Source organism: Panthera pardus, unplaced genomic scaffold (assembly GCF_024362965.1).
Source record: "Panthera pardus isolate Hobbes unplaced genomic scaffold, ASM2436296v1 HiC_scaffold_346, whole genome shotgun sequence".
NCBI classification, from domain to species: domain Eukaryota; kingdom Metazoa; phylum Chordata; class Mammalia; order Carnivora; family Felidae; genus Panthera; species Panthera pardus.
Window position 1 is genome coordinate 50,797 of NW_026526928.1, and position 21,400 is coordinate 72,196.

Genomic DNA, 21,400 nt, shown 5'->3' on the forward strand with positions numbered 1-21,400 from the left:
CTGGGGGCAAGTCAACAGGACTCTTTGCTGGGGCCTATCTGAGCAGGACCAACTAACCAGCAGGAACAGTTGCAAGAGACCAAAGCGGGAAGTGGGGAGGGGCAGGAATAAAAGGGGTGCTACCAAGTGAGACACTACTCTGAGGACAGTTTGACATAGGGGGCAGGAAAACAGGACTCTTGGTGGTGCCTATCTGAGCAGAACCAACTCATCAGGAACATTTGGAGGAGACCAAAGCAGGAAGTGAGTGTGTGTGTGTGTGTGTGTGTGTGTGTGTGTGTGTGTGTGTTGGGGGGTGGCAGGAATGAAAGTGGGGCTACAAACTGAAAACCAACTCTGAGGACAAATTGACCTGGGGGAAGAAAATCAGTCTTTGTCGGGGCCTATCAGAGCAGGTCCACTTAACCAGAAGGAACTGTTGGAAGAGATCAAAGTGGGAATTGGGGGAGGACAAGAATAAAAGGAGGGTACAAACTCAGACACTACTCTGAGGATAACTTGACCTAGGGGGCATGAAAACATAACTCTTTGTTTGCCCTATCTGAGCAGGAACAATTAACCGGCAGGGACATTTGGAAGAGACCAAAGTGGGAAGTGAGGAGGCAGGAATAAAAGAGGGGTACCCTCTGAAACCCTACTCTGAGGACTCCTTGACCAGGGAGCAAGAATATAGGACTTTTTGTTGGGGCCTATCTGAGCAGAACCAACTAACAAGCAGGAATACTTGGAAAAGACCAAAGCAAAATGTGTGGGGTGAGGCTGCGAGTATAAAGGGGGCCTACCGAGTGAGACCCTACCTTGGGGACAGCTTCATCTAGGCAGCAAGAAAATAGGACTTTTCGTTGGGGCCTAAGCAGAGCAAGGATCCAGCAGGGACATTTGGAGCAGACATAAGCGGGAAGTTGGGATGTGCAGGAATAAAGGCAGGGCTACTGGCTGCAACTCTACTCTGAGGACAACTTGACTTGGGGGCAAAAAAACAGGACTCTGTGTTGGGGCCTATCTGAGCAGGATGTACTCATCAGCAGGAACAATTGGACGAGACCAAAGCAGGAAGTGCGGGGCGGGGGGCAGGAATGGGTGGGGGGGCTACCAACTGAGACCCTACTCTGAGGGCAACTTAACCTAGGGGGCAAGAAAACAGGACTCTGTGTTGGGACATAGGTGAGCAGGACCAACTAACTAGAAGGAACAGTTAGAAGAGACCAAATAGGGAAGTGTGTGGGGGGTGGGAATAAAAGGGGAGCAACCAACTGAGACCCGACTCTGAGGACAACTTGACTCAGGAGGCAAGGAAACAGGACTCTCTGTTGGGGGCCTACCTGACCAGGAACAACTAACCAACAGGAGCAGTTGGAAGAGACCAAAGCGAGAAGTGAGGGAGGGGCAGGAATAAAAGGGGGACTACCAACTGAGAACTTACTCTGAGGACAACTTGTCCTGGGGCAAGAAAACAGGACTCTTGGTTGGGGCCTGTCTAAGCAGGACCAGCTAACCAGCAGGAACAGTTGGAAGAGAGCAAGCGGGAAGTGGGGGTGGGGCAGTTATAACAGGGGGGCTAAAAGCTGAGACCCGACTCTGAGGACAACTTGACCTATGGGACAAGAAATCAGGACTCTAAGTTGGGGCCTATGTGAGCAGGACCACCTAAGCAGCAGGACCATTTGGAAGAGACCCATGCAGGAAATGTGGGGGGTGCGGGAATAAAAGTAGGGCTACCAACTGAGACCCTACTCTGAGGACAACTCGACCTAGGGAGTAAGAAAACAGGACTCTTCTTTGGGGCCTATCTGAGCAGGACCAACTAAGCAGCAGGAACTGTTGGAAGAGACCAAAGCAGGAAGTAGGGGGCGCGGGAATAAAAGGGGGCTAACAACTAAGAGCTTACTCTGGGGACAACTTGACCTAGGGGGCAAGTAAAGAGGACTCTTTGTTGGGCCCTATCTGAGCAAGACCAAGTAACCAGCAGGAAGAGTTGGAAGAGATCAAAGTGGGAAGTGGGGGAGAGAGAATAAAAGGGGGGCTACAAACTGAAACACTACTCTGAGGACATCTTGATCTGGAAAAACAGATCTTGATCAAGAAAACAGGACTCTTTGTTGGGACTATCTGAGGAGGGCCAGCTCACCAGTAGGAACAGTTGTTAGACAGCCAAGCAGAACATGTGCAGAAGGGTTAGGAATAAAAGGGGAGGCTACCAACTGAGACCATGCTCTGAGGACAACTAGACCTAGGGGGCAAGGAAACAGGACTCTTTGCTGTGGCCTATCTAACAAGGCCCAACTAATCAGCAGGAACAGTTGGAGAAGACAGAAGCTTGAAGCAGGGTGGCAGCGTTAAAGTGGGGCTACCAACTAAGGCCCTACTCTGAGGACCATGTAACCTGGGGCCAAGAAAACAGGGCTCTTTGTTGGGGCCTATCTGAGCAGGACCAACTCACTAACAGGAACAGTTGGAAGAGGCCAAAGTGTGAATTGCAGGGGCAGGAATAAAAGGGGGGCCACCGACTGAGACCCTACTCTGAAGACAACTTGATATAGGGGACAAGAAAACAGGACTATTGGTTCCGGCCTATCTGAGTAGGACCAACTAACTAACAGGAACAGCTGGAAGAGACCAAAGAAGGATTGGGGGGCAGGAAAAAAGGGAGGCTGCCAACTGAGAACCTGTTCTTCAGACAAGTTGACATTGCGGGCAAGAAACAGGGCTCTTTGTTGGGACCTACCTGAGCAGGACCAACTAACCAGCAGGACCAGCTGGAAGAGACCAAAGCGGGAAGCGTGGGGGGAGAAAACAATAGAGGGGGGGGCCACAAACTGAAACCCTACTCGGAGGGGAACTTGACCTGGGGCAAGAAGAAAACAGGACTCTTTTGGGGGGCCTATCTGAGCAGGAGTAACCAACGAGCAGGAAAAACTGGATTAAACCAAAGGAGGAAGCGGGGGCGGGGGGGGGCAGGAATAAATGGGGAAGCTACAAACTGAGACCCTACTCTGCAGAAAACTTGACCTAGAGGGCAAGAAAATAGGACATTTTCTTGGGGCCTATCTGAAGACAACCAACTAACCAGCAGATACAGTTGGAACATACCAAAGCAGGCAGAGGGGGGAGGCAGGAATAGAAGGGGTACAACCAACTGAGACCATACTCTGAGGATAACTTCACCTAGGGGTCTTGAGAAATGGACTCTTTGTTGCGGCCCATCTGAGAAGAACCAACTAACTAGCAGATACAGTTGGAACAGACCAATGCGGCAAGTGTTTGGTGGAAGCAATAAAAGGGGGTCTACCAACTGAGGTCCTACTGTGAGATCAACTTGACCTAGTGGGAAAAAAACAGGACTCTTTTTTGGGCCTATGTGAGCAGGACCAACTAACCAGCAGGAACAGTTGGAAGAGACCAAAGCTGGAAGTGTGTGAGGGGGTGCAGGAATAAAAAGGGGCTACCAGCTGAAACCCTACTCTGAGGACAAACTGACATGGGGGCAAGAAAACAAGACTCTTTGTTGGAGTCTATCTGAACAGGACCAACTAACCAGCAGGAACCTTTGGAGCAGATCAAAGCTGGAAGTGAGGGGAGGCATCAATAAAAGTGGGGCTACCAACTGAGACCCTACTCTGAGGACCATTTGGCCTGGAGCAAGAAAACAGAACTCTTTGTTGGGGCTTATCTGACCAGGAACAACTAACCGGCAGGAGCAGTTGGAAGAGACCAGGAAGTGGGGAGGGCAGGTATAGAAGAGGGCCTCCCAACTGAGACCCTGCTCTGAGGATAACTTGATCTGGGGGCATGAAAACAGGACTCTTTGTTGGGGCCTATCTTAGCAGGACCAATGAACCAATAGTAGCAGTTGTGAGAGACCAAAGCAGCATGTGGGGAGGCAGGAGAAAAAGGGAGGCAACCAACTGAGACCCTACTCTGAGGACAAATTGACCTAGGGGGCAAGAAAACAGGACTCTTGTTTCGGGCCTACATGAGCAGGACCAACTCACCAGCAGGAACCATTACGAGAGAAGAAATGAGGAAGTGTGTGTAAGGGGGTGGCAGGAATAAAAAGGGGGCTACCGACAGAAACCCTACTTTGAGGACAACGTGACATAAGGACATGAAAATAGGACTGATTGTTGTGGCCTACCTGAGTAGGACCAACTAACCAGCAAGAACTGTTGGCCCAGGAATAAAGGGGGGGGGGGGCTAACAACTAAGACTTTACTCTGGGGACAACTTGACCTAGGGGGCAAGTAAAGAGGACTCTTTGTTGGGCCCTATCTGAGCAAGACCAACTAACCAGCAGGAATAGGTGGAAGAGACCAAAGCGGGAAGTGGGGGAGAGAGAATAAAAGGGAGGCTACAAACTGAAACGCTACTCTGAAGACAACTTGACATGGGGGTAAGAAAACGGGACTCTTTGTTGGGACTATCTGAGGAGGACCAGCTCACCAGTAGGAACAGTTGTTAGACAGCTAAGCAGAAAGTGTGCAGAGGGGGTAGGAATAAAAGGGGGCCTACAAACTGAGACCCTACTCTGAGGACAACTTGACCTAGGGGGCAAGGAAACCGGACTCTTTGCTGCAGCCTATCTAACAAGGCCCAACTAATCAGCAGGGACAGTTGGAGAAGACAAGAGCTTGAAGCGGGGTGGCAGCATTAAAGTGGGGCTATCAACTAAGGCCCTACTCTGAGGACCATGTAACCTGGGGCCAAGAAAACAGGACTCTTTGTTGGGGCCTATCTGAGCAGGACCAAGTTACCAAAGTAGTTGGAAGAGACCAAAGGGGGAAGTGTGTGGGGGCAGGAATAAAAGGGGGACTACCAAGGGAAACACACCTCTGAGGAAAACATGCCCTGGGGGCAAGGAAACAGGAATTTGGGGGGGGGGGTCTGAGTAGGACCAACTAACTAGAGGGAACAGTTGGAAGGGACCAAAGCAGGAATTGTGTGGGTGAGGCAGCAGGAATAAAAGTGGGGCTGCCAACTGAAACCCTACTTTGAGGACAAATTGACCAGGGGGCAAGAAAATAAGAGTCTTTATTGGGGTCTACCTGAGCAGGACCAAGTAAGCATCAGGAACTGTTGGAAGAGACCAAAGCAGGAAGTAGGGGGTGCAGGAATAATAGGGGACGCCAACAACTAAGACCTTACTCTGGGGACAATTTGACCTAGGGGGCAAGTAATTAGGACTCTTTGTTGGGCGTATCTGAGCAGGACCAACTAAGCAGCAGGGATAGGTGGAAGGGACGGAAGCGGGAAGTGTGGGAGAGGGAATAAAAGAGGGCCTACCAACTGAAACCGTACTCCGAGGACAACTTGACTTGGGGGCAAGAAACTAGGACACTTTGTAGGGACTATCTGAGGAGGACCAACTCACCAGTAGGAACAGGTGTTAGACAGCTAAGCAGAAAGTGTGCGGAGGGGGTAGGAATAAAAAGGGGGCTACCTACTGATACACTTCTCTGAAGACAATGTGACCTAGGGGGCAAGAAAACAGGGCTCTTTCCTGGGGCCTATCTTAGAAGGATCAACTAACCAGCATGAGCAGTTGAAGAGACCACCTAGGGAAGTGTTAGGTGGAGAAGGAATAAAACTGGGGCACCCAAAGGAAACCCTACACTGAGGGAAACTGGGCCTCGGGGGCAAGAAAAGAGGACTCTTTCCTGGGGCCCATCTGAGTAGGACCAACGAACCATCAGGAATAGTTGTAAGAGACCAAAGCAGAAAGTGGGAGGAGGCAGAAATAAAAGGGGGGCTATCATCTGAGACCCTACTCTGAGGACAACTTGATCTAGGGGGCAAGGAAATAGGACTCTTTGATGGGGCCTACCTGAGCAGGACCAACTAAGCAGCAGGAACTGTTGGAAGAGACCAAAGCGGGAATTGGGTGGGGTAGGAATAAAGGGGGGCTAACAACTGAGACCCTACTCTGGGGACAGCTTGACCTAGGGAGCAATAAAACAAACAATACTCTTGGTGGGACCTATGTGAGCAGGACCAACTAACTCGCAGTAACAGTTGGAAGAGACCAAACCTGGAAGAGTGCTGGGGTCAGGAAAAAAAGTGGGGCTAACAGTTGAAACCCAACTCTGGACAATCTGAGCTGGTGGCAAGAAAATGACTCTTTGTTGGGGCCTATCTGAGCAGGACCAACTAACCAGGAGGAACAGTAGGAAGAGTCGAAAGCAGGAAGTGTGTGTGTGTGTGTGGGGGGGGGGAGAAGCAGGAATAAAAGGGGTGGTACCAACTGAAACCCTAGTCTGAGGACAACTTGACCTGGAGGCAAGAAAACAGGACTCTTTGTTGAGGGCCATATAAGCAGGACCAAGTAACCAGCAGGAACAGATGGAAGAGACCAAAGCAGAAAGTATGTGGGGGGCTGGAAGAAAAGGGGGTACTACCGACTGAGCCCCAACTCAGAGGACAACTTGTCCTGGGCGCAAAAAAAACAGGATTTTTTGTTGGGGCCTATCTGAGCAAGACCAACTAACAAGCAGGAACATTTGGAAGAGACCCAAGCAGAAAGTGTGTGTGTGGGTGGGGGGGCAGAAATCAAAGAGGAGGCTACCAACTAGGACCCTCCTCTGGTGACAACTTGATCTAGGCCGCAGGAAAATAGGACTTTTTGTTGAGGCCTATCTAGGTAGAACAAGTAACCAGCAGGAACAGTTGGAAGAGACCAAACCAGAAAGTGTGGGCGGGCAGAAATAAAAGGGGAGGCTACCATCTGAGACCCTACCCTGGGGACAACTTGACCTAGGGAGCAAAACAAAACAAAACAAAACAAAACAAAACAGGAATCTTGGTGGGGCCTCTCTGAGCAAGACCAACTAACCAGCAGGAACAGTTGAAACAGATCAAAGAGGGAAGTATGTGGGGAACAGGAATAATGGGGGGGGGATACAAACTGAAACTCAACTCTGAGGACAACTTGAACTCGGGGCAAGAAAACAGGAGTATTGTTGGGGCCTGAGAAGGAACATCTAACGAGTAGGAACAGTTGAAAGACACCAAATCAGGACGTGTGTGTCGGGGGGTGGCAGTAGTAAAAGGGGGACTTCCCAACTGAAATCATACTCTGAGGACAACTTGATTTGAGGGCAGGAAAACAGCACTTTTTGTTGGGGCCTATCTAAGCAGGACAAACTATCCACCCGGAACAGTTGGAAGAGACCAAAGCAGGAAGTGGGGGGGTGGGCAGGAGTAAAGCGGGGGGGGGGGGGGCACCAAAGTAAGACCCTACTCTGGGGAATACCTGACCTAGGGGGCAAGAAAACAAGACTCTTTCTTTGGGCGTATCTGAGCAGGACCAAGTAACCACAAGGAGAATTTTGGAAGAAACCAAGGAGGGAATTGTGTGTGGTGCATGAATAAAAGGGGTGCTACCACCTTAAACCCAACTCTGAGGACAACTTACTTTGGGGCAAGAAAACATGACTTATTCTTGGGGCCTATCTGAGCAGGACCAACTAAACAGCAGGAAGTGTTGGGAGAGAACAAAGCAGGAATGGGGGGAGCAGGAATACAAAGGGAGGCTACAAATGAGAACCTACTCTGGGGACAACATGACCTAGGGGAGAGAAAATAGGACTCTTTGTTGGGCCCTACATGAGCAGGACAAACTTACCAACAGGAGTGGTTGGACGAGACCAAGGAGGGAAGCGTGTGGGGTGCAGGAAACAAGGTGGGCTACGAACTTAAACCCAACTCTGAGGACAATTTACCTGGGGGCAAGAAAACATGACTTATTCTTTGGGCCTATCTGAGCAGGACCAACTAACCAGCAGGAACAGTTGGAAGAGATCAAAGCAGGAATTGGAGGGGGGCAGGAATGAAAAGGACGCTACAAATGAGACCCTACTCTGGGGACAACTTGACCCAGGGGACAAGAAAATAGGACACTTTGTTGGGCCCTATATGAGTAGGACAAACTAACCAACAGAAGAGGTTGGAAGAGACCAAGGAGGGAAGTGTGTGGGGTGCAGGAATAAAAGGGGGGCTACCAACTGAAATCCAACTCTAAGGACACCTTGACCTGGGGACAAGAAAATAGGACTCTTTGTTGGGACCTATCTGAAAGGGAACAACTCACCGCCAGGAACACTTGGAACAGACCAAAGTGGGAAGTGTCAGTTGGGAGGGGCATTAATAAAAGGAGGGCTCCCAACTGACACACTACTCTGAGGACAACATGACCTTGGGGGCAAGTAAACAGGAGTCTTTTGCGGGGCCTATCTAAGCAGGACCAGCTAACCAGCAGGAACAGTTGTTAGAGACCCAAGCAGAAAGTGTGGGGAGGAAGGAATAAAACGGGAGGCTACCAACTGAGACCATACTCTGGGGAAAACTTGACCTCGAGGGCAAGAACAGGACTCTTTGTTGAGGACCAAGCAGGACCGACAAACCAGCAGGAACAGTTGGAGCAGACCACAGTGGGAAATGGGGGGACAGCAATAAAAGTGGGGCTACCAATTTACACCCTCCTCTGAGGACAACCCGGAACAAGAGAACAGGACTCTTTGTTAGGGCCTATCTGACCAGGACCAACTAACCAGCAGGAGAATTTGGAAGAGACCAAAGAGGGGTGTTGGCTTAAAAGGGGCCTACGGACTGAGACCCTACTCTGAGGACAATGTGACCTGGAGCAGGAAAATAGGACTCTTTACTGGGGCCTATCTGAGAAGTACCAACTAAGCAGCAGGAGTAGTTGGTAGGGATCAAAGCGGGAAGTGGTGGGGGAGGGAATAAAAGGGGGGCTTCAAACTGAGACACTACCCTGGGGACAATTTGAATTAGGGATCAAGAAAACAGGACTCTTGGTGGGGCCTATCTGAGCAGGACCAACCAACCAGCGGGTACAGTTGGAGCACACCGATGTGGGAAGTGTGTGTGGGGGGGGGCAGGAATAAAAGGGGGTCTACCAACTCAGATCCTACTCTGAGGACAACTTGACCTAGGGGGCAATAAATCAGGACTCTTTTGGGGGGCCTATCTGAGCAGGACCGACTAACTCACAAGAACAGTTGGAAGAGGCCAAAGTGGGAATTGGGGGGGAAGAAATAAAATGGTGGCAACCAACTGAGACCCTACTCTGAGGACAACTGGACCTGGGGGGCAACCAAACAGGAAACTTGGTCTGGGCCTCTCTGAGCAGGATCAACTAATCAGCAGGAAGAGTTGGAAGAGACCAAAGCGAGAAGTGTGGGGGTTCAGACATAAAACAGGGCAACCAAGTCAGACCCTACTCTGAGGACAACTTGACCTTGGGGGCAAGAAACGGGACTCTTTCTTCGGGGCTATCTGAGAAGACGCACTCACCAGCAGGAACAGTTGGAAGAGACCAGAGCAAGAAGCGTTGTGGGACAGGAATAAAAAGGGGGCTACCAACGGAGACAGTACTCTGACGGCAAGTTAATCTGGGGGTAAGAAAACAGGACTTTTTCTTGGGGCCTATCTGAGCAGGAGCAACTAACTAACAGGAGAAGGTGGAAGAGGCCACGAAGGGAAGTGTGTGAGGTACAGGAATAAAAGCGGGGGCTACCACCTTATACCCAACTCTGAGAACAACTTGACCTGGGGGCAAGGAGACACGATTATTTTGGGGCCTATCTGAGCAGTACCGACTAACCAGTAGTAAGAGTTGGAAGAGAACAAAGCAGGAACTGTGTGTGTGGGGGGGGGGGGCAGTGGCAGGAATAAAAAGGGGGCTACCAATTAAACCCTACTTTGAGGACAGCTTGACCTAGGGGCATGAAAATAGGACTCTTTGTTGGGGCCTATCTGAGCAGGATAAAGGAACAGTTGCAAGAGACTAAATTGAGAAGTGGTGGTGGGGGGCTATAAAAGGGGTGCTACCAACTAAGACCCTACTCTGGAAACAACTTTACCTAGGAGGCAGAAAATAGGTTTCTTTGATGGGGCCTATCTGAGCAGTACCAACTAAACCAGCAGGAAAGGTTGGAACAGTGCAAGGCGGGAAGTGTCGGGGGGGGCAGCAATAAAAATGGTGCTCCCAACTGAGACCATACTCTGAGGACAGCTTGACTCTGGGGGCCAGAAAACAGGACATTTTTTGGGGGGCCTATCTGAGATTGATGTCTAACCAGCAGGAACATTTGGAAGAGACTAATGCAGGAAGTGTGGGGGGCAGGAATAAAAGGGGGGGCTAGTAACTGAGACCGCACTCTGAGGAAAACTTGATCTAGGGGGCAAGAAAACAGGGCTCTTTGTTGGGACCTATCTGATAAGGACGAACTAACCAGCAGGAACAGTTGGAAGAGAGCAAAGCAGGAAGTGGGGTGGGGGGGGAATAAAAGGGGGACTACAAACTGAAATCCTACTCTGAGGACAAGTTGACTTGGTGGCAAGAAAATAAGACTTTTTGTTGTGGCCTATCTGAGCAGGACCACCCAACCAGCAGGAAAATTTGGAAGGTCCAAACCAGGAAGGTGGGGGGGCAGGAACAAATGGGGGGCTACAAATTGAGATGCTACCCTGTGGACAACTTGACAGACGAGGCAAGAAAACATGACTCTTATTGGGGCCTATCTGAGTCGGACCAACTGACGAGCAGGAACAGTTGGACGAGATCAAAGCAGGAATTGGGGAGGCAGGAATAAAAGCGGACACCAACTGAGATCCTACTCTATGGACAACGTGACCTGGGGGGCAAGAAACCAGGGCTCTTCCTTCTGGCCTATCTGAGCGGTACTACCTAATCAGCAGGAAGAGCTGGAAGACACCAAAGCAGGAAGTGTGGGAGGCATGAGTAAAAGGGGGGCTACCAACTAAGACCCTACTCTGAGGACAACTTGAACTGGGGCAAGTAAACAGGGCTCTTAGTTGGGGCCTATCTGACCAGGACCAACTAGCCACCAGGAGTGGTTGAAGAGACCAAAGCAAGAAGTTTGCCAGGGCAGGTATAAACGGGGGCTACCAACTGAGACCCTAATCTGAGGATGACTTGACCTGGGGGCAAGAAAACAGGACTCCCTTTTGTGGCCCATGTGAGCAGGACCAAGTAACCAATAGAGCAGTTGGAATGGACCAAAGCAGGAAGTGGGGGGGGGGCAGGAAAAAAGGGAGGCAACCAACACACACCCTACTCTGAAGACAACGTGACCTCGGGGGCAAGAAAACAGGACTCTGGGTTCGTGCCCATGTGAGCTGGACCAACTAACCAGCAGGAACAGTTGGAAGAGACCAAATCAGGAAGTGTGTTTGGAGGAGTGGCAGGAATATAAAGGGGACTACCAAATTAAACCAGACGCTGAGAACAACGTGACCTAGGGGCATGAAACTAGGACTCTTTCTTGCAGCCTACTTGAGAAGGAACAATTAACCAGCAGGAACACTTGGAAGATACCAAAGCAGGAACTGGGTGGATCAGGAATAAAAGGGGGCTACCAACTAAGACCCCACTCTGGAGACAACTTGACCTAGGGGGAAAGAAAACAGGAATCATGGTGCAGCCTATCTGAGCAGGGCCAACTAACCAGCAGGAAGAGATGAAAGAGACCAAAGTGAGAAGTGTGGGGGGGGGGAGCAATAAAAGGGGGGCTAAAAACTTAAACCCAACTCTGAGGACAACTTGACCTGGGCCAAGGAAACAGGAATATTTGTTGGGCCTTATCTGAACAGGACCAACTAACCAGCAGGAGTGGTTGAAAGAGACCAAACCAGGAAGTGTGTGTGTGTGGGGGGGGGTGGTCAGCAGGTACAAAAGGGGGGTGTCAAATTAAACACAACTATGAGGACAACTTGTCCTAGGGGCAGGAAAATAGGATTCTTTGTTGAGACATATACAAGCAGGACAAACTAACCTATAGGAACAGTTGGAAAGTTGGAAGAGACCAAAGCAGGAAGGGGGAGGCAGGAATAAAAGGGGTTAGGCTACCACCTGAAATCCTACTCTGAGGTCAACTTGACCTAGTGGAATAAAAATAGGACTCGTAGTTGGGGCCTATCTGAGCAGGACCAATTAACCAGCAGGAACAGGTTGAAAAGACCGAAGCAGGAAGTGTGGGGTGGGCAATAAGAATAAAAGAGGGGGGCACCAACTGACTCCCTACTCTGATGACCACTTGACCTGGGCGAAAGAAAATAGGACTCTTTGTTGGGCCCTATCTGAGCAGGACCAAGTAACAAGCAGGAACCGTTGGAAGAGACCAAAGTAGACAGTGTGGGAGGGCAGGAAAATAAAGGGGGGGCTACCAAGTAAGACCCTACTCTGGGGACAACTTGATCTAGATGGTAAGAAAACAAGACTGTTCGGTCCTATCTGAGCAGGAGCAAATAACCAGCAGGAGCCTTTGGAAGAGAACCAAGCGGGAATGGGGGGGGGGATAAGAGGGGGGCTGCCAAATGGGACCCAATTCTGAGGACAACTTAACCTGGTGGCAAGATAATAGGACTCTTTGGGGGCCAATCTGAGTAGGACCAACTAACCAGTGGGAACAGCTGGAAGAGGCCAAAGCAGGAACTGGGGGGCAGGAATAAAAGGGGGGCTACCAGCTGAGACCATACTCTGAGAACAACTTGACAAAGCGGGCAAGTAAATTAAGACTCTTTTGGAGCCAGTATGAGTAGGACCATCTAACCAGCAGGAAGAGTTGGAAGAGACCAAAGCAGGAAGTGTGGTGAGTAGGAATGAAAGGGGCCTAGTAACTGAGACCCTACTCGGAACACTACTTGACCCAGGGGGCAAGAAAACAGGACTCTTTATAGGGGCCTGTTGAGCAGGACCAACTACACATCAGGAATCGTTGGAAGAGACCAAACCGGTAAGTGGGAGGGAGCAGGAGTAAAAGGGGGGCTGCCAACTGAGTCCCTACTCTGAGGACAACTTGTGTTGGGGACAAGCCAACAGAACTCTTTGTTGGGACATATCTGAGCATGACCAACAAACCAGTGATTACAGTTGGAAGAGACCAAAGCAAGAACTGTGTGTGTGTGGGGGGGGGGGGGGCGGTGCAGCAGGAATAAACGGGGGGGTGGGGGCTACCAACTGCAACAATACTCTGAGGACAACTTGACATGGGGTCAAGAAAATAGAACACTTTGTTGGGGCCCTGTCAGAGCAGAATCAACCAACCAGCAAGAACAGCTAGAAGAGACCAAAGCAAGAAGAGAGGGGGGAGGAATAGAAGGGGGGCTACCAACTGAGACACTCCTCTGAGGACAACTTGTCCTAGGAGCAAGAAAACAGGAGGCTTTGTTCAGGCCTATCTGAGCAGGACCAAGTAACCGGCAGGAACGGTTGGAAGAGAGAAAAGTCGGAAGTGTGTGTGGCGGGGTGGCAGGAATAATAGCGGGGACGGGCCCAGGCTCTTCTGCAGCAGGTGTCGGGACTTCATGGAGATCCGCAGGGCCCATCCCGCCCCGGGGAGAGGAGATCAGCCTGGGCCGCGGTGCCGGGCTACCTGTAGAGGGTGGCCGCAGGCCCCGTCCACTCAACTGTGCCTCGGGGATCTGAGGAAGCTGAGGACCTTGGGGTGAGGGACAGGATCCTAGGTCAGGAAAGGGCAGGGACACAGGACGGGGCCACGGTGTCCAGGTGGGGGTCAGAGGGAGGACTGAGGGACTCAGGTCCCCAGGACAGAGGGGACGTCCCAAAGTTCAAGACCTCACGCCTTCTGAGAAGGGCCCTTGGGAGGCATGGGGACTCGCGGAGGAGAGTCGGGCCAGACTTCCGCAGCCGGGTCTCAGAGACACCGGAGGAGGCGCAGGGGGCGGGGGGAGCACTGGGACACCTCAGTTCTGAAGAGGGCAGGGCCCGTGTCCTGCCTGGGGCGATTCCTAATGAGGAGCAGAGGGATCTGCAGGCAAAGGAGCCAGGACCCCACAACAGAGTCAGTCCGCGCAGGCCCCCGGGAGGGATGGGGACACTGGGCGAGGCTGGACTTGGGCATCCGGGTCTCGGATCACCCGGACCGGGGAGTGGGGGTCGGATGGGTGAGCTGGGGAGAACCGAGGACCCGCTGTCGGTCGGGAGCAGCCGCTCCGGCGGGCAGAGGGGAGGAGGGCCCAGGTGCTGTCAGGAGACCAGGTCCACCCCAGCCCAGAGCTACGAAGTCAGTCCGTGCCGCAGGCCCGGGGAGCCCCTGCATCGGGTGGCCAGAGGTGGCGGGCGCCCCGTCACTGAGCCTGGGCGGTGCGTCCCAGAGACCTTCGGACCCTGGTCTGAGGGGCACGAGTTCCCTTCGTCAGCGGCCACGCGCCCAGGCCATCCCCGGGGTGCAGGAGGCCACGGAGGGAGCACCGAGGGAGGGACTCCGGCCCCCAGAACGGAGGCCCCGGCCCGGAAGGCGACCCCTAGCGGCAGCCTAGGGAAGCCCCTAGTGGGAATGAGGCCCCGCGGGGTGTCTGGACTTCCGCATCCGGGTCTCAAGAGACTGGCGGGGCGGCGCGGGGCGGGGCGGGGCGGGGCGAGGGGGCCTCGGCGTCGTCGGCGTCTTCCGGCCTGCGCCTCGAAGCCCGTCGGGCGCGGGAAGGGCGCCGAGCCTCGTGGGCTTCGAGGTGAGGCCCAGAGGGAGGAGCGAGGGAGCCGGGACCCAGAGGGGAATGAGTCCGGCGGTGGGGGCGGCGGTGGAGGCCGCAGGGTGGCGCGGCCACGACGACTGTGACCAGGGCGTGAGGCTGTGGGCGGCCTCGGGCTCTGGGTCCCAGCCCGACCGAGAGCTGGTTGCGCGCGAGGAGCCGGCGTCAGGCGGCAGAGCCCGAGGCCCAGGCCGCCCAGGGAGTCCGGATGGGGACGAGAGGACAGGGCTGAGGGACCCCAAGGAACCCATGTGAGCCCCTGCCATCGGCCCCGGGCCTCCCCGGACTTGGTCGCCTCGTGCGACGCCAGCCGCCTTGGCCCGGACCTCGCCGGGCCGGGAGGGCTCTGGTGGGAGGCAGCGGGCCCGGGGCTCCCCGGGAGAGCCGTGCGGGAGGACGGCCGGAGGCCCCTTGGACCCCAGCCCCGGGGCCGCCGTCGGAAAGCCGCCCCCGCGGTGGGTCTGGGCGAGGGGAGGGCCTTGGTGTGCGGGGCTGGACCCCGGTCAGCCGAGGCAGGATCCCGGGCCCTGGCCGGGGTGCAGGGGAGAGAGGAGGCGCTGCCTCCCAGCCCAGGACACCTACGTAGGGCCCAGGAGGCCTGCCCTGCCGCTCGGGTCCGCTCTGGCTGTCAGCGGAGGCCCAGAAGGGGCAGGTCCAGGCTGGATGGGGTGGGGGCTCCCGGGGTGGGGGGGGCGCCCAGAGTCCTGGCCAGAACCTCCTGGCCGCAGTGGGGGGTGGGGGCCCGGGGCGGTGCACGCGGTCTGCACCCACCCTGAGACCCTGAGGCGCCCCCTCCGTCCCTCCCTCCGTCTCTCCCTCCCTCCCTCCCTCCCTCCCTCCGTCTCTCCCTCCCTCCCTCCGTCTTCCAGGGGCTCGGAGAGCTCTGGAGTTGAGGCCTTGGTCTGAGGCAGGAGTCCCGAGGTCACAGAGCAGAGGAGGCGCGGCCGCGTGCCAGTCGGTTGTCCAGGCGAGGTGCGTGCTCCGCGCGTGGGGCCGGGGGCTCGCCCATCCCACCCCAGAGGGGACCCCTCGGCCCCCAACCCCCACGCGGCCCCGCTCTCAGGCCTGGGAGCTCGGGCTCTGTGGGCTGGGCCTCCCCCTGAGGAGCCACCCCTCATCTGTCTTCAGGGTCTCGCGACCATCATGCCCCTGGGTGAGAGGGGTGCGCTCTGCAAGCTTAAGGAGGAGCCAAGAGAGGTCCCGCTGCCATGGGATGCACCGCTGCCAGAGCCTGAGGACAAGGAGGTGGAGTTGAAGAAGGAGGAGGTGGAGGAGGTGGAGGAGGAGGTGGAGGAGGTGGAGGAGGAGGTGGAGGAGGTGGAGGAGGAGGTGGAGGAGGTGGAGTTGGAGGTGGAGGAGGTGGAGTTGGAGGTGGAGGAGGTGGAGTTGAAGGTGGAGGAGGAGGAGGTGGAAGAAGTGGAGGTGGAGGTGGAGGTGGAGGTGGAGGACGTGGAGTCGGAGGAAGAGGAGTTGGAGGAGGAGGAGTTGGAGGTGGAGTTGGAGGTGGAGTTGGAGGTGGAGGAGGTAGAGTCGGAGGAAGAGGAGTTGGAGGAGGAGGTGGAGTTAGAGGAGGAGGTGGAGTTGGAGGAGGAGAAAGCAGAGGAGGAGGAGAGGGGGGGCCCGTCTCCCTCCTCCTCCTCCTCCTCTTCCTCCCTGTCCTCCTCCTGCTCTGTCCTCATTCTGGTCCCCCTGGAGGAGGGATCTGCTGCTGCCCGGTCCCCGAGTCCTCCCCAGAGCCCTCGGAGCACCTGCCCCTCCCCCAGTGCCATGGCAGGCGCTCCGGGGAGCCAGTCCCACCAGGGCTCCAGCAGCCCCGATGAGGAGGGGTCGAGCACCTGGGGGGCCCCGGCAGGGGCCCAGGCCTCGCTCCCAGATGCGCTCCGCGTGAAGGTGGCCGGCCTGGTGCTGCTGCTGCTCCTCAAGTATCGCACCAAGCAGCCGACCACACGGGCGGAGATGCTGGCGGCGGTCAGCCGAGATGACCGGGACCGCTTCCCCGTGATCTTCCGCCGAGCCTGCGAGTATCTGCAGCTGGTCTTTGGAGTCGACGTGAAGGAAGTGGACCCCCGCGAGCACTCCTACGTCCTGGTCAGCATCCTGGGCCTCAGCTGCGATGGGACGCCGAGTGGTAGGGACGGCATGCCCAAGACCAGCCTCCTGGTGCTGGTCCTGTGGGTGATCCTCCTGGAGGACGACCGTGCCCCTGAGGAGGCGGTGTGGGAAGCGCTGGGGGTCATGGGGGTGTATGCCGGCAGGGAGCACGTATTCTATGGGGAGCCCAGGGAGCTGCTGACCGAAGTCTGGGTGCAGGAAGGGTACCTGGAGTACCGGCAGGTGCCCGGCAGCGAGCCCGCACGCTACGAGTTCCTGTGGGGTCCCAGGGCCCACGCAGAAACCAGCGGCGTGCAAGTGCTGCAGCACATCCTCGCGGTCAACAGCAGGCAGCCCGGGGTCTCCGTGTCTGTCCGAAGAGGCTGTGAGCCATGAGGAAGAGCGGGCCTGAGCCCGAGGGGCAGCCGGGCCCGTTCCCGCCTGGGGTCGAGCAGCTTCTCCTGCGGGGCACGAAGCCAGGCCGCTTCTCGCCTGCGAGTGCGAGCAGAGCGGGCGCTGGGCGTTGTGAGTAGTGGAGGGCCAGGGCGGCTTGGGGGAAAGCGGGGCCAAGAGCACGTTTGGGTGGGTTCTTGTTCTCTGTCTACGTGGCCTCGGAAATCGATCTTTGTTTCCTCGAGGAAGTTTTCAGATGTTGTTCCTTGTCACAGAAGGTTTCGTGAGCTTCGGGCTCAGCGTGGGAGTGGCACCCACGCCACAGGTGTTCGAGAGTCAGAGTTTTGCCGTTTGGTGCAACGAGCTGGGAACCCTTCCGTCCTCGTTCGGGATCCAGAAGGGAATCGCGGTGCCTGGGCTGGGCACAGACAGGGATGTCTTGCAAACGTGAAGACCTTGGCAGTAAACGGATGGTTTCAGGACATGGAGAAGTAAAAGATGTTCGTTCTTGCTTCTCGTCCCTTGTCGTCTGTCATTCTGGACAAGGGACATAGAGATGTGTGCCTGCCTTTGCTTGGGTCTCCAAGAAAGGAGGAGACACCCGATCTGAGCAGAGGTCCCCAGCTCACTGGGACATTTGTGGCCGGACATTCGCCGAGCTCTGCTCACTCTCGGAAGGGCCCTGTGTTGGCAGTGAGGACACTAGGAGAGGCAGGACACGTCTCGCCCATAGGTGACTATCTAGCAGCTGCGGTCCCCATGGGAAGGCAGGGAAAGGTCCCCTAAGAGGAGCAGAAGAAATGAAAGAAGGCTGAGGCGGTGGGGCTCCAGGGGGGGGAGCCCTGCAGTGGAGATGCCCTGCCCGAGCCAGGCTGGCCTGGGATCTCGGTTCAGTGCGATGCCTTCCGGGCAGCTGATCACAATGTAGCGGGGAGGGGACAGTGGCTGCGGTGGGCTCCCTGCCTCTGTCTCCAGGAAGTCGGGGAGCGAGAGCCTGGATCTGAGGCGCACAGACTCAGCTGTGCAGAGGGCGGGGGCACGGCCCGAGCCGGTCAGAGTCAAGGTGAGGATCCCGGAAAGGATGGTGACAGAGGTGGGGGCCTCGGTCTGGGATGCCTGGTTCGGGCCGGCAGAGAGAAGGGGCCCGGCCGGGCAGCAAGGCGTGCACGTCGACATGTGAGGGAACACGGCCGGCCCCCCATCCCGGAATCCAGGTCAGTCCAGCCGGCAGCCCGAGAGACCCCGGCAGGGTGGTCAGGCGGAGCCCTTCTCCCAGCGGGGCTAAGGGTGGTAGACTCGGGGCCCCAGAGGGACGGGCCCAGGCTCTTCCTGGAGCTGGTGTCTGGACCTGAGGGAGAGCGGTAGGGCCTACTACACCCACCCACCCTGGGTAGAGGCGTTCAGGCCCCGCTGAGGCCCCGGGGTTTCTGGAGAGGGCAGCCGCAGGCTGCGTCCACTCAACTGTACCTCGGGGGTTTGAGGGAGCTGAGGACCTTGGGGTGAGGGACAGGATCCCAGGTCAGAAAGGGCAGGGGCACGGGCCGGGCTAGGGAGTCCAGGTGGGGACATGGGGGGGAGGACCGAAGGACTCAGGTCCCTAGGACACACAGAAGGAACCTGCCAGAGTTCGGGCACCCGCGTCCTTCTGTGAAGGGCCATGGGCAGGATGGGCATTTGGGTGGACAAGTCGGGCCGGACTTCCACAGCGGAGTCTCACAGCCACGGGGTGTGTGTGTGTGTGTGTGTGTGTGTGTGGGCGGGGGGAGGCGGCTGGGACACCTCAAGTGGGCAGAGGGCAGGGCCTGGGTCCTGCGGCCATTCTTGGCGAGGATGCAGAAGGAGGACAGAGGGAGCCTGGGCCCCTCAACAGAGTCAGTCTGAGCCTTCCGAGTGCCTGCCCCTCCCCCGCTGACATGGCAGGTGCTCCGTGGAGCCAGTCCGATGAGGACCCCAGCAGCCCCGATGAGGAGGGGTCCAGCAGCAGAGGGGACCCAGGAGGAGCCCAGCCCTCGCTCCCAGACGCATTCAGCCTGAAGCTGGCTGACCTGGTGGCATTCCTGCTCCTCAGGTATCGCACTCAGCAGCCGACCGACCACACAGGCGGAGATGCTGGCGGCGGTCAGCCAAGATGACCAGGACCACGTCTCCGTGATCTTCCACCAAGCCTGCGAGTATCTGCAGCTAGTCTTTGGTGTTGACGTGAGGGAAGTGGACCCCAGAGACCACTCCTTCTTCCTGGTCACCATCCTTGGCCTGATATGTGATGGGATGCTAAGCAGTAGGCAGGGCATGCCCACGGCCAGCCTCCTGGTGCTGGTCTTGGGGGTGGTCCTCCTGGAGAACAACTGTGCCCCTGAGGAGGAGGTGTGGAACGTGCGGGCTACCAACTGAGACCTACTCTGATGACAACGTGACCTAGGGGCAAGAAATCAGGACGCGTTATCAGGGCATACGTGAGCAGCACCAACTAACCAGCAGGATCAGTTGGAAGAGACCAAAGTGGGAAGTGTGTGGCCACCATGAATAAAAGGGGAGCTAACAACTGAAAACCAACTCTGAGGACAACGTGACTTGGGGGCAAGAAAACAGGACTTTCTTTTGGGGCTTATCTGAGCAGGACCAACTAACCAGATGGAACAGTTGGAAAAGACCAAAGCAGAAAGTGGGTGGGGGGGCTACCAACTGGGATCCTACTCTGAGGACCACTTGATCTAGAGGACAAGAAAACAGGACTCTTTGCTCGGGCCTCAATGCGCAGGACCAACTAACCAGCAGGAATATTTGGTGGAGACCAAAGATGGGAGTGTGTGCTGGGGAGGGGTGGCTGGAGTAAAACGGGGGCTACCAACTGGAACCCTACTCTGAGGACCACTTGACCTGGGGGAAAGATAAAAGGACTCATTGTTGTGGCCTATTTGAAGAGGACCAACTAACCGGCAGGAGCAGGTGGAAGAGACCGAGGCGGAACTTTGTTGGGGGTAGGAATAAACGGGGGGCTACCAACTGAGAAACTACTCTGAGGGCAACTTGAACTGGGGGCAAGAGAACAGGACTCTTTGTTGGGGCCTATCTGAGCAGGAACACCTAATCAGCAGGACCAGTAGGAAGAGACCAAAGCAGGAACTGTGCGGGGGGCAGCAGGAATAAAAGGGGGGCAACCACCTGAAACCATTCTCTGAGTAGAACTTAACCTGGGGGCAAGAAAAAAGGACTCTTTGTTGGGGCCTATCTGTGCCGGAGCAACTAACCAGCATTAACATTTTGAAGAGACCAATGCAGGAAGTGGGGGAAACGAATAAAAGGGAAGGCAACCATCTGAGACCCTATCCTGAACACAATTTGACCCGGTGGCAAGAAACCAGGACTACTGGTGCGTGTCTATCTGAGCAGGACCAACTAAGAAGTAGGAACAGTTGGAGGAGACCACAGCGGGAAGAGGGGGAAGGGAACAAAGGGGGACTAAACACTGAAACCCTACTTTGAAGACACCTTGACCTGGGGCAAGAAAATAGGACTCTTTCTTGGGGGCTATCTGAGCCGGACCATCTAAGCAAAAGGAACAGTTGGAAGAGACCAAAGCAGCAAGTGGAAGCAATAAAGGGGGCCTACCAACTGAGACCCTACTCTGAGGACACCTTGACCTGGGGGCAAGTCAACAGGACTCTTTGCTGGGGCCTATCTGAGCAGGACCAACTAACCAGCAGGAACAGTTGCAAGAGACCAAAGCGGGAAGTGGGGAGGGGCAGGAATAAAAGGGGTGCTACCAAGTGAGACACTACTCTGAGGACAGTTTGACATAGGGGGCAGGAAAACAGGACTCTTGGTGGTGCCTATCTGAGCAGAACCAACTCATCAGGAACATTTGGAGGAGACCAAAGCAGGAAGTGAGTGTGTGTGTGTGTGTGTGTGTGTGTGTGTGTGTGTGTTGGGGGGTGGCAGGAATGAAAGTGGGGCTACAAACTGAAAACCAACTCTGAGGACAAATTGACCTGGGGGAAGAAAATCAGTCTTTGTCGGGGCCTATCAGAGCAGGTCCACTTAACCAGAAGGAACTGTTGGAAGAGATCAAAGTGGGAATTGGGGGAGGACAAGAATAAAAGGAGGGTACAAACTCAGACACTACTCTGAGGATAACTTGACCTAGGGGGCATGAAAACATAACTCTTTGTTTGCCCTATCTGAGCAGGAACAATTAACCGGCAGGGACATTTGGAAGAGACCAAAGTGGGAAGTGAGGAGGCAGGAATAAAAGAGGGGTACCCTCTGAAACCCTACTCTGAGGACTCCTTGACCAGGGAGCAAGAATATAGGACTTTTTGTTGGGGCCTATCTGAGCAGAACCAACTAACAAGCAGGAATACTTGGAAAAGACCAAAGCAAAATGTGT

General features: G+C 55.3%; 1 protein-coding gene, 2 long non-coding RNA genes and 1 pseudogene across 3 annotated transcripts; all 4 read left to right on the forward strand.

Annotated features, from left to right (window-relative positions):
• Positions 1 to 14,435: 14,435 nt before the first annotated feature.
• On the forward strand, positions 14,436 to 15,774 carry LOC128774634 (uncharacterized). Its single transcript, XR_008419072.1, has 3 exons — positions 14,436 to 14,508; positions 15,399 to 15,501; positions 15,658 to 15,774. It is a non-coding gene; the product is annotated as an uncharacterized LOC128774634 (long non-coding RNA).
• A 407-nt stretch (positions 15,775 to 16,181) lies between these two features.
• Positions 16,182 to 17,097, forward strand: LOC128774639 (melanoma-associated antigen 9-like). The gene has a single exon (XM_053893690.1). It carries the CDS (start codon positions 16,297 to 16,299, stop codon positions 17,014 to 17,016), a length of 720 nt encoding a protein of 239 aa, XP_053749665.1. The 5' UTR covers positions 16,182 to 16,296; the 3' UTR covers positions 17,017 to 17,097.
• Positions 17,098 to 17,104: 7 nt separating this feature from the next.
• LOC128774640 (uncharacterized) lies at positions 17,105 to 17,525 on the forward strand. The gene is made up of 2 exons (XR_008419075.1): positions 17,105 to 17,145; positions 17,289 to 17,525. It is a non-coding gene; the product is annotated as an uncharacterized LOC128774640 (long non-coding RNA).
• Positions 17,526 to 18,679: 1,154 nt separating this feature from the next.
• On the forward strand, positions 18,680 to 20,654 carry LOC128774637 (melanoma-associated antigen 9-like; annotated as a pseudogene).
• The last annotated feature ends 746 nt before the right edge of the window (positions 20,655 to 21,400 follow it).

Bases quoted from the DNA above. Each gene is read 5' to 3' on its own strand.
- LOC128774639 (XM_053893690.1), top strand. From the start codon at position 16,297: ATGGCAGGCGCTCCGGGGAGCCAGTCCCACCAGGGCTCCAGCAGCCCC.